This window comes from Ictidomys tridecemlineatus, chromosome 5 (assembly GCF_052094955.1).
Source record: "Ictidomys tridecemlineatus isolate mIctTri1 chromosome 5, mIctTri1.hap1, whole genome shotgun sequence".
Lineage (NCBI taxonomy): Eukaryota > Metazoa > Chordata > Mammalia > Rodentia > Sciuridae > Ictidomys > Ictidomys tridecemlineatus.
This window is the reverse complement of record NC_135481.1, coordinates 131,998,904-132,013,187: the sequence shown is the minus strand read 5'-3', so window position 1 is coordinate 132,013,187 and position 14,284 is coordinate 131,998,904. Positions and strand designations below refer to the sequence as shown.

General features: G+C 44.3%; 1 protein-coding gene across 6 annotated transcripts in view; it reads right to left on the bottom strand.

The window, feature by feature from the left end:
* The window catches only part of Cemip (cell migration inducing hyaluronidase 1), a 168,308-nt gene that overhangs the window by 20,056 nt on the left and 133,968 nt on the right, over nucleotides 1–14,284 (bottom strand). For all 6 annotated transcript variants that reach the window (XM_078051093.1, XM_078051096.1, XM_078051095.1 and 3 more), the window contains 8 exons: nucleotides 13,524–13,593; nucleotides 12,563–12,691; nucleotides 10,070–10,155; nucleotides 8,949–9,080; nucleotides 5,346–5,381; nucleotides 5,109–5,264; nucleotides 2,287–2,467; nucleotides 934–1,149 (listed from right to left, as the gene is read on the bottom strand). In XM_078051093.1, coding sequence (XP_077907219.1) covers nucleotides 934–1,149; nucleotides 2,287–2,467; nucleotides 5,109–5,264; nucleotides 5,346–5,381; nucleotides 8,949–9,080; nucleotides 10,070–10,155; nucleotides 12,563–12,691; nucleotides 13,524–13,593 — 1,006 coding nt within the window. The remainder of the gene's footprint in view (nucleotides 1–933; nucleotides 1,150–2,286; nucleotides 2,468–5,108; nucleotides 5,265–5,345; nucleotides 5,382–8,948; nucleotides 9,081–10,069; nucleotides 10,156–12,562; nucleotides 12,692–13,523; nucleotides 13,594–14,284) is intronic.

The following is a 14,284-nucleotide window of genomic DNA, read 5'->3' as shown; positions in this document are numbered from 1 at the left end:
TAGTAGCCACTGGCTTTGGAAATAAGGCCAATGTGGCTCAGGACTGGATTTTAAAATTTTATTTTAATTAATTTAAGTTCAAAACCAAAGCAATGTAAAATATATTTTTTCCTATTAAACACAAGTTGATAGTTTTGGTGTGCCTGCTTTTTATTTTGTTGCCAATTAACATTCTAAATGAGTGAGCTATAAATATAAAATAAATGTAGGGCTTTGAAGTCTTAGAACAGAAAAAAAGTAAAATTTTTCATCAGTAATTTTATGTGGATTACATGTTGAGAGAGTATTTTGAGTATACTTATACAAACTATTATTAAATTAAATTTATTTTATTTCTTTATTTTTTTTTCAATACTGGGAATTGAACCTAAGTGTGCTTTACCACAGACCTACATCTCTAGAGCCTTTTTTTTTTTTCAACATAGGGTCCTGCTAACTTGTACAGGCTGACATGGAACTTGCAATCCTCCTGCCTCAGCCTTCCAAGTCACTGGGATTACCCACATGTGCGGCTGCACCCAACTTGCATTATATTTCTACTGCATAGGGCAGATGAAGCATTGATTTTATTTTCACCATCCGAAGTCACCTCTAAAATCTCATTAAGAAGGTTCAACTATTATCCCAGTTTTACAGATGCAGAAGTTGAAGCATCAAGAGTAAAAGCAATTTGCTCACTGTCACATAGTAAGTGCTAGAGCCTTACTTGAATCCAAACATTTAACCCTAAATCTAAGCATTCTGCCACAAAGTGTTTCAATTTTGATTTTGTGAAAATCCTTCCAGGTGTGGGGAAAAATAAAAACAAAGAAAAAAAAAAGAATTCTGTATCTCTTTTTGGCCCAACACAAAGCTGGACACACTGCAGGCACTCACTGAGTATGTATTGCATGAGTGTGTGAGGGAGTGACCCACCCCAGGGGGCATTCCCACCTGTGCATAGCGCCCACTGCAGATGGCCCCTCTCCAGTCAGGAACATTGATGCAGTCTGGATGCCGGACCAGCCAGTTGTCATCCTTGGTGAGGTAGGAACCAGGGTACTCAGACACAGAGCCATCGACGTCATGGAATACGGATGTCTTATCCCCATCCATGTCCAGCTGGTTGAACCAGGGCCCAGGCTCTCCAAAGAACACTCTGGAAGTAATCTGAACAGATCCCAGGAAAATTAGGCTGGGCCAGAAGGTGAAGGGAAGCTATAGCCATCATCAGGCCAGGGCGAAGTTTCCGATTTCCGCTGACATTACAAACCAGCCAAACCAAAGATGCTCTTGGGCACTGTAGGAAACCGCATGGCTGACCTCTGCTACGGAGCCGGAAGAACAGCCAAAGTTCACCATGCCTCACTCTCAGACCCAGCATGTAACTTTGGCTTCTGCTCACTGGAGGGCTGGTTGCCATGGTGACCTCGGAGATGGGTCTGAACCCTAAGTCCAGCCTATAGTTCCTGCACAGATGGGAGGAGGGGGACTACCAATGAGAGAGAGAGAATGTGTGTGTGTGTGTGTGTGTGTGTGTGTGTGTGTTTCTGGGTCACAGTTCTGCAGCACAAGCCCTTCAAGATTTCAGCAATTCACCTCTTTCAGGCTCTCAGTGGCCTGAGTGAAGAAATTAAGTCACTTAAGTTTCACATCCTGCCAGTTGTCACTGGCAAACAGGAAGAGGCAGGAGCAGGGAAGAGGAGAAGGGGGACAGGAAGGAAGAAGAAGGGAAGGGGAGGAGGGAAAGGCCTGGGAATCCATAACCCAAAGAAAATGTGCCATGAGATCTGGACCTGCCTGGTGTCACTAGCAGCCCTGTTCTGATCTCCTCACCTTTTGCTCCTAGTTTGCTGGCTCTGCTATGGCCAGGAGGCCCCTGTTTACACTTTTCTCTCAGGGTGAGATTAAACAGGACATCTTTGGCAAAGACTTCCCTTGGAAACTGCTGGGGTTTAGATTATTTTTGCCAACTCAGGTGGTCTGGTCACCAGACCCAGTATGTCAAAGCCTTGGAGGAACAGCCTCAGAACCCTAAGTCCAGCCTACAGTTCCTGCTGAGGCATAAGTGGGTTCCAATCAGGGAGGGCCAGTGGGTACTTACCAAGACTTGACCCATGGGGTGACCTATGCCTGTACTTTTCCAGTTTGGAAACAGAACTAACTGGGACATGGCCCAGCCTATTTGGAGGAGGCTATTCAACCCCTGTGGTGGTGGCAACAGCTCAATCTCCAAGCCCTGGGGGACTTGTGAATCACCATTTAAAGTCTGAGTTGGCCAGGAGGCTGTCCTGGCGCCTCACTTACCGGGACGTCCTCAAAGGCAATGTTGGTCACGTTGTTGTGAGGGCAGCTCTGCCAGGCGTTGTTCAGGCGGAAGGCCAGGGCGCTGGTGTGCCGTCCCTCCAGGGCAGCAAACTTTCGGAAGGTGCAGTTCTGGATGTTGATGGGGCCATCGTAGAACTGGATTCCTCTAATTGGAAAATTCCTGTGGAGTTAGGAAGTCAGCCATCAGTTTGAATGTCGTGTTTGTTGCTTCTGAGGAGGGTGGCAGGAGAAACTTTCTGGGTAAAACCAGTCCTGAGCCCCATCTCCAGCAATTTCCCCAACCTCAAATTATTATTGATTCATTAATTAATCTACTGAGAAAGCATGTATTGACACAGCAAGTGTTAATGAATGATTGTTGGATGAATGACCAGGTGGACAGGTGGATGGATGGATGCATGGATGGATGGATGGATGGATGGATAAGAGGATAGATAGGTAGATGGATGGGTGGGATGAGTGGATGGATGGACAGATTGGTGGTGGATGGATGGATGGATGGATGGATGGGTGGATAGGTAAATGGGCGGATGGTGGGTGGACAAATAAATATTCATCTAATTGCTGGCATGAGGCTTAGGGGAAGGCCCTCTATTCAAATATTTCCCCCAACTTTTCCATCATATGAAGAATCATTGGGTAAATACTATAAATGCTACTGGAAGGTGCCAATATTATATCCACTGGGAAGGGAGTACTGTTGCTCATTAACGCCTTAGTTTTAGTTGCTATAACAATGTAATCAGATTAAGACTCAGAAGTTTCTCCTTGTGAATAAGCCTTTCAATTGGCAATGTGGCCTGGGAAATTGAGGGGAAAAAAAGACACAGAATGGAAGGTGATAAAAAAATATTTGCAATGCAGTTTTCTAAGCATCTCTAAAAGAAAGATAGCCCTTGCTGAGAAGCAAGACTATAGAGTGACAGAGGGTCCCAAGAAATCCTGACACCCAGAAGGCAGGAGAAAGAATATGGGAAGGGCTGGAGAAGAACCAGACTTAGAAACTGCCTTGGTCTGGCAGGAGGAGGTTGCTCAGAGGTGCTGCTCCCATTTGCCTCAGACTCCTGAGCAGATTATAGAGAGCCAGGGCCCACGAGGTACCAAATGGGCTTCCTGTGGCCTTTACTGGCCCTTGGACCTTCAAGTCTAGCATTGTGCTTATACTGGTGTCTCTTCCTTTGTGTTGATAACTTTCTACAGGGAACATAAAAAAGGGGTGGGAAGAAGGAATAGAAAACAGATATGGATCTGTCGCTTAGAAGACCACTATCCCATTTCCCAACGTGGGCCCCCTCCATTCCAACATGACTCTGGAAAAAAGTCCCTGCTCACACCAATCTTTTCAACCCAACTTCAGTGGACACCACAAGCTCCTTGCATTTTTATGTGTTTACATTTATAACTTATTAATGCTATCACCTTGAATCCTGATTCTCATGGAGTGGTCCCATGCATTTTACCATTGAAGGTATTTTAGGGACAGCCCATTCTTGTAAGCTCTAAACTTAAATTATATATTACCTTTACCTTCAGACTCTAACCCAGTTCTATTCAGCATGAATCTACTGTGATTGGGACTGTACAGTCCCAGGTTCCTGCTTTGAAATGCAGTGTGAGGAACCTTCCTGAATCTGACAGAACCTTCAGATGTCCATAAACAAAACCATCTCTGGACTCAGCAGAACATTCCAGCCCTAGGAGGCTGGGAACTCTCTGCCATGAAATCCTTAATATGCAGACCCAGAATCACTTATCAAAGTGATAGAAGGGACTGCCATATCCCTTATGTGAGACAGAAACAAGGACTTCTCACTAGCTCACATCCCAGGAGACCAGACTCAGCCTTTACAATATGCACCTCCACTCAGCTGGGACATCACACATCTGTATATATTTTGTGTCCTGACTCTAGCACAAGGGGATTATATTTCCTTAGGGAAGAAACCACAGGGAGAAAAGCAGGGCTGATCTTATCACAGGGAACCCTGGGACAACATTGCTGGTGAGCTAGAGTCTTCCTCTCTGGCTTGAATTCATATCTGGGCAGAAATAGCAACAGAAGGGGAGGGAATCCTCCCTGCTCACCCGGGCTGTGCTTTCCAAGGAACTGACTGAGTACATTGCTCTGTTGCCCAGCCACCTAGTCATCATCCAACCTTCATTTGATCTCCTCAAGTTAGGAGCAACAGAGCTCCTGACTTTTCAGGACAGTCCTGCTATTCTAATTGTTGAACAGCTCTGACTGCTAGCAAAGTATTTCCTGAACTAAATCAGTTCTAACCCTCAAGCCCCTGGGAAAACTTGCCTTATCTCTTGTGGGCATGGCAGCACTAAGAATGTGTCTACCCAAGGATAATCCCATCTCCTGGTTGAAGATCCCAGTCTACATGAGGCATGGCTGTGGGTTTTGCCACCCTCCAATTTATTCTCCTGTAAGAGTGCTCTGTCACTTTTCCATCCTCAGTAATGAATAAAAGTCTCCAAGTGAGCCTCCTATTGGAGAAGACCAGGACGCACAGTCCCACATTGTGGAAATAATATTCTCATTATCATAGAACAGGGCCATATTATGCATTCTGATGGCCTTGCCATCCTGTTGATTCAAATTCAATGTTGTTGGCTTCTGTCTCCCTGATCCAGACTCCACCTCTTCATTGCTAGTCTCAATCATCTCAGTTATGTCTCTGGACAGAAAAATTCATAGTCAACAGAGAGAAATCACCCACAAATTTTTTCCTTCCATTTCTATCACTTAGGTTAAGCCACACAAAACCAAGTGACTATCACAGTTGCAAACGTACTGGCCAATAGGGAGGGTTCTTCCACTGTGGTCCAAGCCTCCAGGGCCCCAGATCCTGTTGTCCATCATTTCCGTTCCCACGTTGCCACTCTCACCAACAAACAAGCTGTTCTTTATCTCCTGCTTGGAGCCATCATCATATGGGAATGTTCCACCACTGTAGAGAGAAAATGTTTGGGGTGAAAAGTCCAGAGACAAATTCCCATAAAGGACCAAGCACAAGGACAGCTGTTCTTACCTGGCCAGGGTCAGGCCAATGCCATTGTCAGCAAACCTGAGGACAAGAGCAGACAGTCAAGATGTGTTCCATGCTTAGCAAAGTCATGTACACAGTTTGACTTTGGAGAGGGAATTGGGATTCTGAACTCTGTAAAGTAAGGGACATTCTGAATCCACTCCCATTCTGTGTCTGACTCCAGAGAGAAAACAGTGACCCCAATAGTCTTACCTTCAGTAAGCCATGGGCAGGCTCAGTTTCATAAGTCTCCCTCCCCAGCCCACCATCTGCAATTGCAGGTCTAATAGGAGATTTAGCCAAGAGAACCTGGAGGACCTCACCACTCTCAGGGCCAGCACTGGGGACAGGTGAGTTATGTGACTTGCCATCCTTACTACTGTTTCAGTCACAGCAGCACAAAAACTAAATTCCTAGTTCCTGGAATTCAGAAAGATGCTGGTTCTGAGAAAAGCATGAAGAAATTTTGCAACTGCACTGTGGTCACCTACTCTGCTGCTTTTTCACTCTGCCCTTTTTAAGTGTCCAGGTGAGCATGCTTCTGGAGGGAGTCTGGTCTCACCTGACAGATGATCATACAGGACCTAAGCTGAGTCTTGGGTCTATGCTGTCTTCAAGTCCTCCATCCTGAGGCAGATAGTTCCACTTCTCTGTTCCTTCCACCTGTCCTGGACATCCTGCCAGGCTCATTTTCTCAAAGTGCCATTGTCACCAATCATTCTCTGTTTCCTACACCTCCAGTGGCTTCATATCACCTACACACCCAAGCCCAAGTCTTACCCTTGCATTTAAGAGCCTAGTGAGTCCATGTTTCCTTCTGCTTTAGCATATTGAGCTGATTCTGGTGGCTTGAATGCTCTCTAGTTCCCAAGAGCACTTTATTTGTTTGTTTGTGTATTACTGAGTTGTGCATTTTTAATTTTTTCCATGCTTTTTTATTGGTGCATTATAGTTGTACATGATGGTGGGATTTGCTGTTACATATTTGTTCATGCACATAATATAACAATATAATTTGGCCAATATCCTCAGTATTTCTCCTTTCTTTCCCCTCCTCCCTCCCTCTGGTCCTTTTCCTCTACTCCTTTTGATTTTCATGAGAGAACACTCCCCCTCACCTTTCTTTTGTTTTTTATTCTCTGGCTTCCACATATAAGAGAAAACATGCGACCCTTGACTAAATGCACTTTTTCATCCTCTGAGTACTTTATTTTAGGACACATGCATTCCCCCTCTTTGGAGATCCATCCAGTTCAAATCAATTATTCAAGGTCCATCTTCTAGAGCATCATATTTTCCAGTTCATTTCTAAAGCTTCTTGATTCTTGTCTCCCAGATGTGAACCAGCCCCTGAGCTTTTCCACACCATCACCACCCACCCCCCTGCATTCCTGTAGTTCCCTCATTCTTTATTGTGTCCCCAGGAAAGACTAACAGCTTGCCTCTCCACCAAAATGCTGGTGATTCTATAATCAGTCACTCTTCCTACCTATTCTTCCAAAATTTGCAGCATTTTTACTATTTCACATACATCTCAAACTCAATAGGTTTAAAACAATGCAATGATCTTCTAGCAGACGTGCTCACCATTCCAAAGACTCAGTTTCAGCAAAGTTCTCATTATTTATTATCCTTTCTCATTGGCATTATCGTGGTAATACCTCTGCTGCCTTTCCTACCTCCAGGAGAGCCCCCTCCCATCTGTGCTTCCATCCAGTGATCACCACAGTGACCTTCCTGAAAAGGCCACATTGACCAAATGCCTGAAGTTCTCAAAAGGAATCCCCATCTTCTGTCAGTCCCTGACCACATACACTGTGGGATTGCAGCCATCGTGCCAGTCCAGCACTGAGCTTCCTTAGAATGAGTCTGATGGAGCATTAGAAGAGACAGCCCCACAGGGAGAAGATCATGACCATTTTTCTTGCTGCCCCAAGTCTGGCATTTACTGTCTCTACAGGGAACCTAAACTCTGAAATGCCCAAGAAATCAGAACCAACAAATTCTCTGGATATTTGCAGAGAATTTCAGCATTGATGCCATCTAGTTTCTTTTCTACCAGGACCTCCATCTGCCTCCTAAATAGTATCCTTCTCAAGTGCCATTGGCTTCTGCTCTACAGCTAAGCAATTGATTTCATTGAATAGTATTCCATATTATAAGAAAGTTCTCACTTCTTCTGAACTGAAATATTCCCTCTAATGCCAATTACAATAAGCCTTCCCCCTCTTCTCCTAAATTCCTTCAAAAATTCAGATTGGCTCTCTTCATTCCCTTCCCCTCTTTTAAAAATAAATGACTCCTCTTTCCTTATGAGGGGCAAAGTTCCCTCCATCTCTTGGCAGCAATCCTATCTCCCAGAACATCTTTCAGGGTGTTCTTGGTACTCATGCGTCTCCCAGCCTACAGTCAGCCTCTCCCCAGATTTCTGCTTTTCAAGGCAGCCTCTTTCCTTCTTCTGTCAATTTAGTGTCTCTGTTTCCCTCTTTGCATGCTTTTTATTTCCTTTCATTCCCTTTGCTTTTATCTCCTATACAAAGTTTCTGACACCCTCCCCCCATACACACACATACACCTTTTTTGTTCCTGGGGATTGAACTCACAGGTGCTCAACCACTGGGCCACATCTTCAGCCCTTTTTATTCTTTATTTTGAGACAGATTCTCTCTAAGTTACTCAGTTTTTATTATTTATTTTGAGACAGGGTCTCTAAGTTGCTTTGGGCCTTGCAACTTAGCTAAGGCTAGCCTCAAACTCACAATCCTCCTGCTTCAGCCTCTCAAGTGGTTCTGATCTCCCATTTTTATCACAAAAGTCAGACAAAGGGGCTGGAGTTGTAGCTCAATGGTAGAGCACTTGCTTAGCATGTGTGAGGTACTGGGTTCGATTCTCAGCACCACATAGAAATAAATACAATAAAAGTTCATCAACAATAATGAAAAAATTTTTTAAAAAAGTCAAATGAAGAGAACACTTCATGATACTCCCACAAAATAAATTCCTGTTCAGCTCCTGTCACTTTGGTATTTGTCCAGTGTGACCAGTGGCTTTATATGGGGCCTTATCTCAGAACACAGTATTCTTGGCCTTTTTCACTGTGTCTTGGAAACCAACACCTTGGAGTATTGAGTCCTGGTTTGATTATTTACTTATTTGTGTGATGTTGCGAAACTCATTAAACTGAGCCTAGATTACCATCTTTAAAATGGAGATAGTAATTTATATTCTTGAAAACCGTGGTAAGAAAGAAATGCAACAGAGGCATTGGCATGTAGTAGGTGCCTTGAATATTCTGACTTTTTTCTTCTTCTATCTCTTAGTTGGCTGGCTGTGTGACCTTGAGAGAATGAAGCCAGTGACTATTTAGAGAAAAATCATGACTCCCAGCACCTGGCACTGTGGGTTGAAGGCAATATGCTGTTTTGGGGTTTTGTTTTTTGATTTCTTCTGGACATTGCCTGCTGCTGTTCTAATGCTCCTACCTCTCTGGGAGAAGCCAGAGGTTGATGTTTCTTGTTTCCTTTCTCTGACTTGTTCATACTCCAGAAGGGAGGAGGATGGTTCATGCCTCCTTTGTGCTAATGCTACACATCACTCACGACTCACCGGCAACTGTCCAGCCACACATCCCCACCACGTAGCCAGGCCCCATGGTCCTGGTTCTTGTAGGCTGTGAAGTGCTTGATGATGGCTGGCTCCCGGGGCTTCAGCGGGTCAGCATCCTGGTGAGGGCTGTATCTGGAATACCATGGGACAGACACAGGGTGTTGATGAGGATCTGCTGTACTGACTCCCTCCTGGGCTCTGTGAGCTCCTCTGTACTCATGGAGCCAGACAGCACTGAATAAACACTGATCAGCATTGCCCGGGCTCTGGGGTGAACTTTCTGAGCCCATCACAGAGGCAAGCAGGCTTTTCTCCAGGGCCCAACTCCAAGCAGACGCAAACATCACTTTTTTCATCCATCAGCACCACTAAGAGCTGTCCCTTAAGTGAGATCAAATCACAGAGGAAAGTTCAGACATCCAGTGCCATCCAGGCATGCAATGCAGCCCCTGTGGCCTGGAAGGAGAGTCTGTGACACTCAGCTCTCCCATTAACTAGTGGGCAACTTTGAACTAGTGCCTTATTTTGGCACTTCTTAGCTACAAAATGTAGTGCTGAGCCCAGTGCATATTGGTGCCTCGTGTCCTGTGGGCATTGTCATGTTACTAGTGTTGCCCACTTTTGATGGAGACCAAACAACTTAGACCTTTTATAGGGTACTGGTTTTGATAATGACCCTCAGGTTTTGGCAGCACCTTTTAAAAATTGTCTCTGGCTTTCAGCTGAGCTCCAGGTTGACTTATAGACATAATCTACATGTTTGTTTATTTTTTTGTTTTAAATTTACAGTGAAATTCTTCCCTATTCTTTTTACTTTTTTTTTTTTTAATCCCAATCCCAACTGCCATGCTCTGGACATTCCTATTGACTTTCTAGGTATTGGCTTTGCTGAGGGATCTAGAAACTTCTAAGAATTTTCAATCTCCTTTTGGCTACTAGAGACTGACTCCTAATTCAGACTTCACCCTGCTCAGAATTTTCACCATGGTGCCTTCAGCAGTTAGTTCAAGGCCGAGCCCATAGAAAGTTCTCAACAGGACTGATGAGGAAGAGATGAAGAAGAGAAGGGACTTGGACTGAGGGGTCACTATGGAGGATGTGTCTTCCCAAGGGTCTGTTACCTGGCTGAGATGATAGATAGGAAGGGCCGCTTGTCCTTGGCAGAGGCCTCTGTGGTTTTGACTCCATTGTCTATGATCATGCCAGCCTGGGGAGAGAGGACACATCAGCTGCTATTGCAGACCACAGGCATCTTGTCACATCCAGCCTATTACACCCTCCTGCATGTGCCAGTAAAACCATCATTTATGGAATAGAGGGTCTTCAGTGTACAGCAAAAAGAACCTGCCTTGTTCTGTGTGACTCAGACCAAATATGGGGGGGGGGAGTGTCCTTTTTAAGGTGTAGATGAAGAAACTGAGTTCTAAAAAGTATCTTTTCCAAGGCCCCATAGTCAAATCCTTACACAGAATCTATACTTCTTTCTATAGTTATTATCCTGGGCCCCAAATCAAGGACTTAAGGTATGCATTCTTGTGATGTGAGTCAGATGATATAGAATTAGACTCCTAGATCTATTCTCAGGAATTAGGACTTTAGAAAAATCAACCCACCCATCTACTGCTAAATATAGTAGAAAAGATATATAGAAAAATCAATCCACCCATCTACTGCTAAATATACTGCTCTGAGAGTATATTTATTTATTTATTTCTGTACTAGGAATTGGATTCAGGGGCACTCTACCACTGAGTTATATTCCCATCCTTTTTATTTTTTATTTTGAGATAGCATCTTTCTTAGTTTCCCAGGCTGGCCTCCAACTTACAATCCTCCTGATTACAGGCATGAGCCACTGTGCTTGGCCTACTCACCTCTTTAGTCTTTGTCATCTGCAAAATGAGTTAATAACAACTATTTCACAGCAAGGCTATGAGGACGATTAAGATGTACAGGAAAAGATACTTGGAAGAAGACCCACACACTGTGGTATAGAGGCAAGGCTCACAAGTCATGAGCACCAATCAAGTTAATCCAGATGGAGGTCCTTTCCACTTATTTCCCACCTGCCTCAGAGGATGAGACTGGCTATCACCTGAAGTCCCACCCCCTATTTGCAAAAGTGAGCCCTTGTCTATCCTCCCTTCTTCTTCCATCTCCTCTCCTTCTCAGCTTCCCCACACCTCCCAGGTACTATGTGGCCCATCTCCCCTGCTCACAGGGAAGCTTCTCAAGGGTCCAGAGATTGACAGTTCCCCACAAGAAGCCAACTCATTCTTCACTTTGTTCCCCTGCTCCACCACCAGCAGCATTATGGCCTCAGCAAATGTCTTTGTATGGGTACAACGCTGATGCCCATGATAGCCTCAGAAATGCCCCACTGGAGACCCTGGGCAAATTCACCTCTGTTCTCCTCCATATCTCTACCTGTGGCCTCACAGAACTATCTTTCACCTTAGTCTCTGAGACATGCCACTGCCAGGGGTCTCCCCCAGGTGTAAGCACAAGGCTGCTCTGAGAGTATATTGCCTTTTTGTTCTTCTCCTGATTAAACCTTTAATTTATATATATATATATATATATATATATATATATATATATATATATATATATATATATACTTTTTTTTTGGACCCAGGATGTATTCATTCCTCCCTAGGAGCTTCAGTTTCCTCCTCTGTACCATTAGGAATTAGACCAGGACACCAGTTTAAGAATGTGCTGCCCCAGCATCCTTGAGACCACCTCTGCCCAAAGAGCAGTACCTCTGATCTCAGCTTCCACCAAGCTCCATTGCTGTGTTCCATGCTCAGGTCTGAACTGCTATCCCACTTGGAGGTCAGCAGATGCAATATCCTAGTCATCTTGCCCCCCAACCTTTGCTTGATGCTTAAGAAATATTGAGAAGTGAATGAAGATATGGAGGAATATCTCATTTCCTATATGCCTACTTAACTCTGTGTAGATCGAACAACCCATTCCCCGAGCAACAGAACAAGAAGGGAATAGGTGAGGATGCTGATGCCACTTTTGGAATCATGTTGATTTTCCTTAGCTTATGGGTCAAGACTAACTTTTCATAGTAAATACCAGCAATCCCTGCAAATGAATCACAAAATCAAATTCAGGTGCTCAGCCTAGGGGCTGCCAGGAGAAGCTGCCCTTCCCTCAGCCAGAGTGAAGCTGCATCTTGCTCCTTTTGGCTAGGCCCAGAAGTTGTTGATGTCAATGCAGGATCCACCATAGACTGTGGGATGTGGCAAGAGAACTTGGTGTGAAGCTGAGACCAGAGGTCTGCTCTGGGGACAGAGGTGGTCTCAAGGATGCTGATAAGCATATTGATAAGTCGATGATCTGATCTAATTTTAATGGTACAGATGAGGAAACTGAAGCTCCTAGAAGGGAACGGCTATGCCTTAGGCCAAAAAAAATTTTTTTAAGGCTCCCACCATAAGAAACTCTTATAAAGAATGGTCAGTGGCTAGCAGGCTTGGGAAACTGCTGTTTTCTTCCAGATTGGTGCTAAGAGTGCAGTTGTTTCAGCTCTAATCATCTGCAGACCCAGGAAGAGGACAGATACGAAGGCCAGGGAGGTGCTGTCTGGAAAGACTTACCCGGTAGTTGGAATGTGCTCGATTGTTATGGAATTTTCCCAGTGGAATGTGTTCTGAATAACCTGGGGAGTACATTCCCACAGAGGGGCCTGTGGGTACATGATGAAAAATGAACCAAAATCCAGTTTCCTGTTGAGACAGAGTACAAGAAAGTCACATAGTTCAGCACAGCTGCTCAGGATGTCCAAGTGGCCCCCACTGGGGTGGGTGTAATACTACGACCCCTTCTCCACTTGCCAACCAAGCAACTCCATGTGGTCCAGTGATTGAAGGGAAACAGCAAAATATCTGAGGTAAGAGTAGCTTGTGGGGTCCACCCTGAATTAAAATTCTAACATTTATTCTACTCTATCTCTGAATTGCTGGGTTTCAGAGATACTACGCAGGTTAAACTCCTCTTCCTGATGCACCAGGAAGTATTCTCAGCTTTTCCCTTCATTCTGCAAATATGGAAACTCCAGAGAGCACCAGTTGGGCCAGGGTCACAGGTATAGTAAGTCTGTATAGACAGAACACTGTGCTCACATCTGGCACACTATGCCCAGTTGTGTGTGCCCCTGGACACTTAGTTCTCTCTGCCTTAGTTTCCTCCTCAATCAGATGGGAATAATAATCATATCTAGGCCACAGTGTGGATGCAAGAATCAGATTTCATTAATTTACAACAGTAACATGCCAGGCACCCTTCTAAGAAAAAATAATTAAATTCTAAGAACAAGTTATTATATATAAAGTGCTTAGTACTCATTATCTATGGTTACCAGGATTATGAAGTGACAGAGCTGTCATTTAAAACCAAGTCAAAGGATTCTCTGCCACCCACTGGCTAATTTTCTTCTTCACTCTAGCTAAGCCTGTCTGCACTAATAATTGGAGTTGGAACTCCAGAGCTCCATATTTCAGGGGCAGCCTCTGCCATCTCCATCTTACTTTCTGCCAAATGAAAGGGATTTCAGCTCACCTCTGATCCTGCAGCAGCACAGTTTATAAGGTTGTTGTTGGGGTTGGCCATCCAGAAGGTGGACACAGCACTGCAGAGAGGGGACAGAAATTGAATGGCATCACATAAAGGCCTGCTAACATTAATTCTGCTGCACCATGGACCCATACAGGAAACTCGAATATTAGTTTGAAGAGATTTAATAAATCATTTATTTGTCCATTTGAAACATTTTTTTCTTTTAATTAAAGGACCGCCTGTTTAAGAATATAAAATGTTCAGAAATTGAAAAGGGGCATGGTGCAGCCAGGTGTGGTGGTACATAACTATAATTTCATTGACTCAGGAAGCAGAGGCAAGAAGATGGTAAGTTTGAGCCTCAGTGTGGAAAACTTATCAAGTCTCTGTATCAAAATAAAAATAAAAAAAGCTGGGGATGCAGCTCAAGTAGTAGAGTGCCCCTGGGTTCAATCCCCAGTACTGAAAAGAAAAAAAAAATAAAGCCTCTTTAAGGTAAAAGTAGTTTGTGGTGAAGTCTAACATTAGATCTGTGAGAAGAACCCAGGAAAGAAGCCATTTTTACAGGACAGGCCCTGGGCTTGGAAGGGTGGCTGCACAGGAAGCTCTATCTCTAACTCTTATCTACCATGACTGGAAAAGGATCAGTGAGGCTGGGATCAATGTGTACCACTGTGGGAGTCAAGATGGAAACCCTTCCTTTCCACAAAGAAAGCTGTATGGCATCAAGTAAAGTGCATGGGTGAGAACAGTGGTTCTCTTTG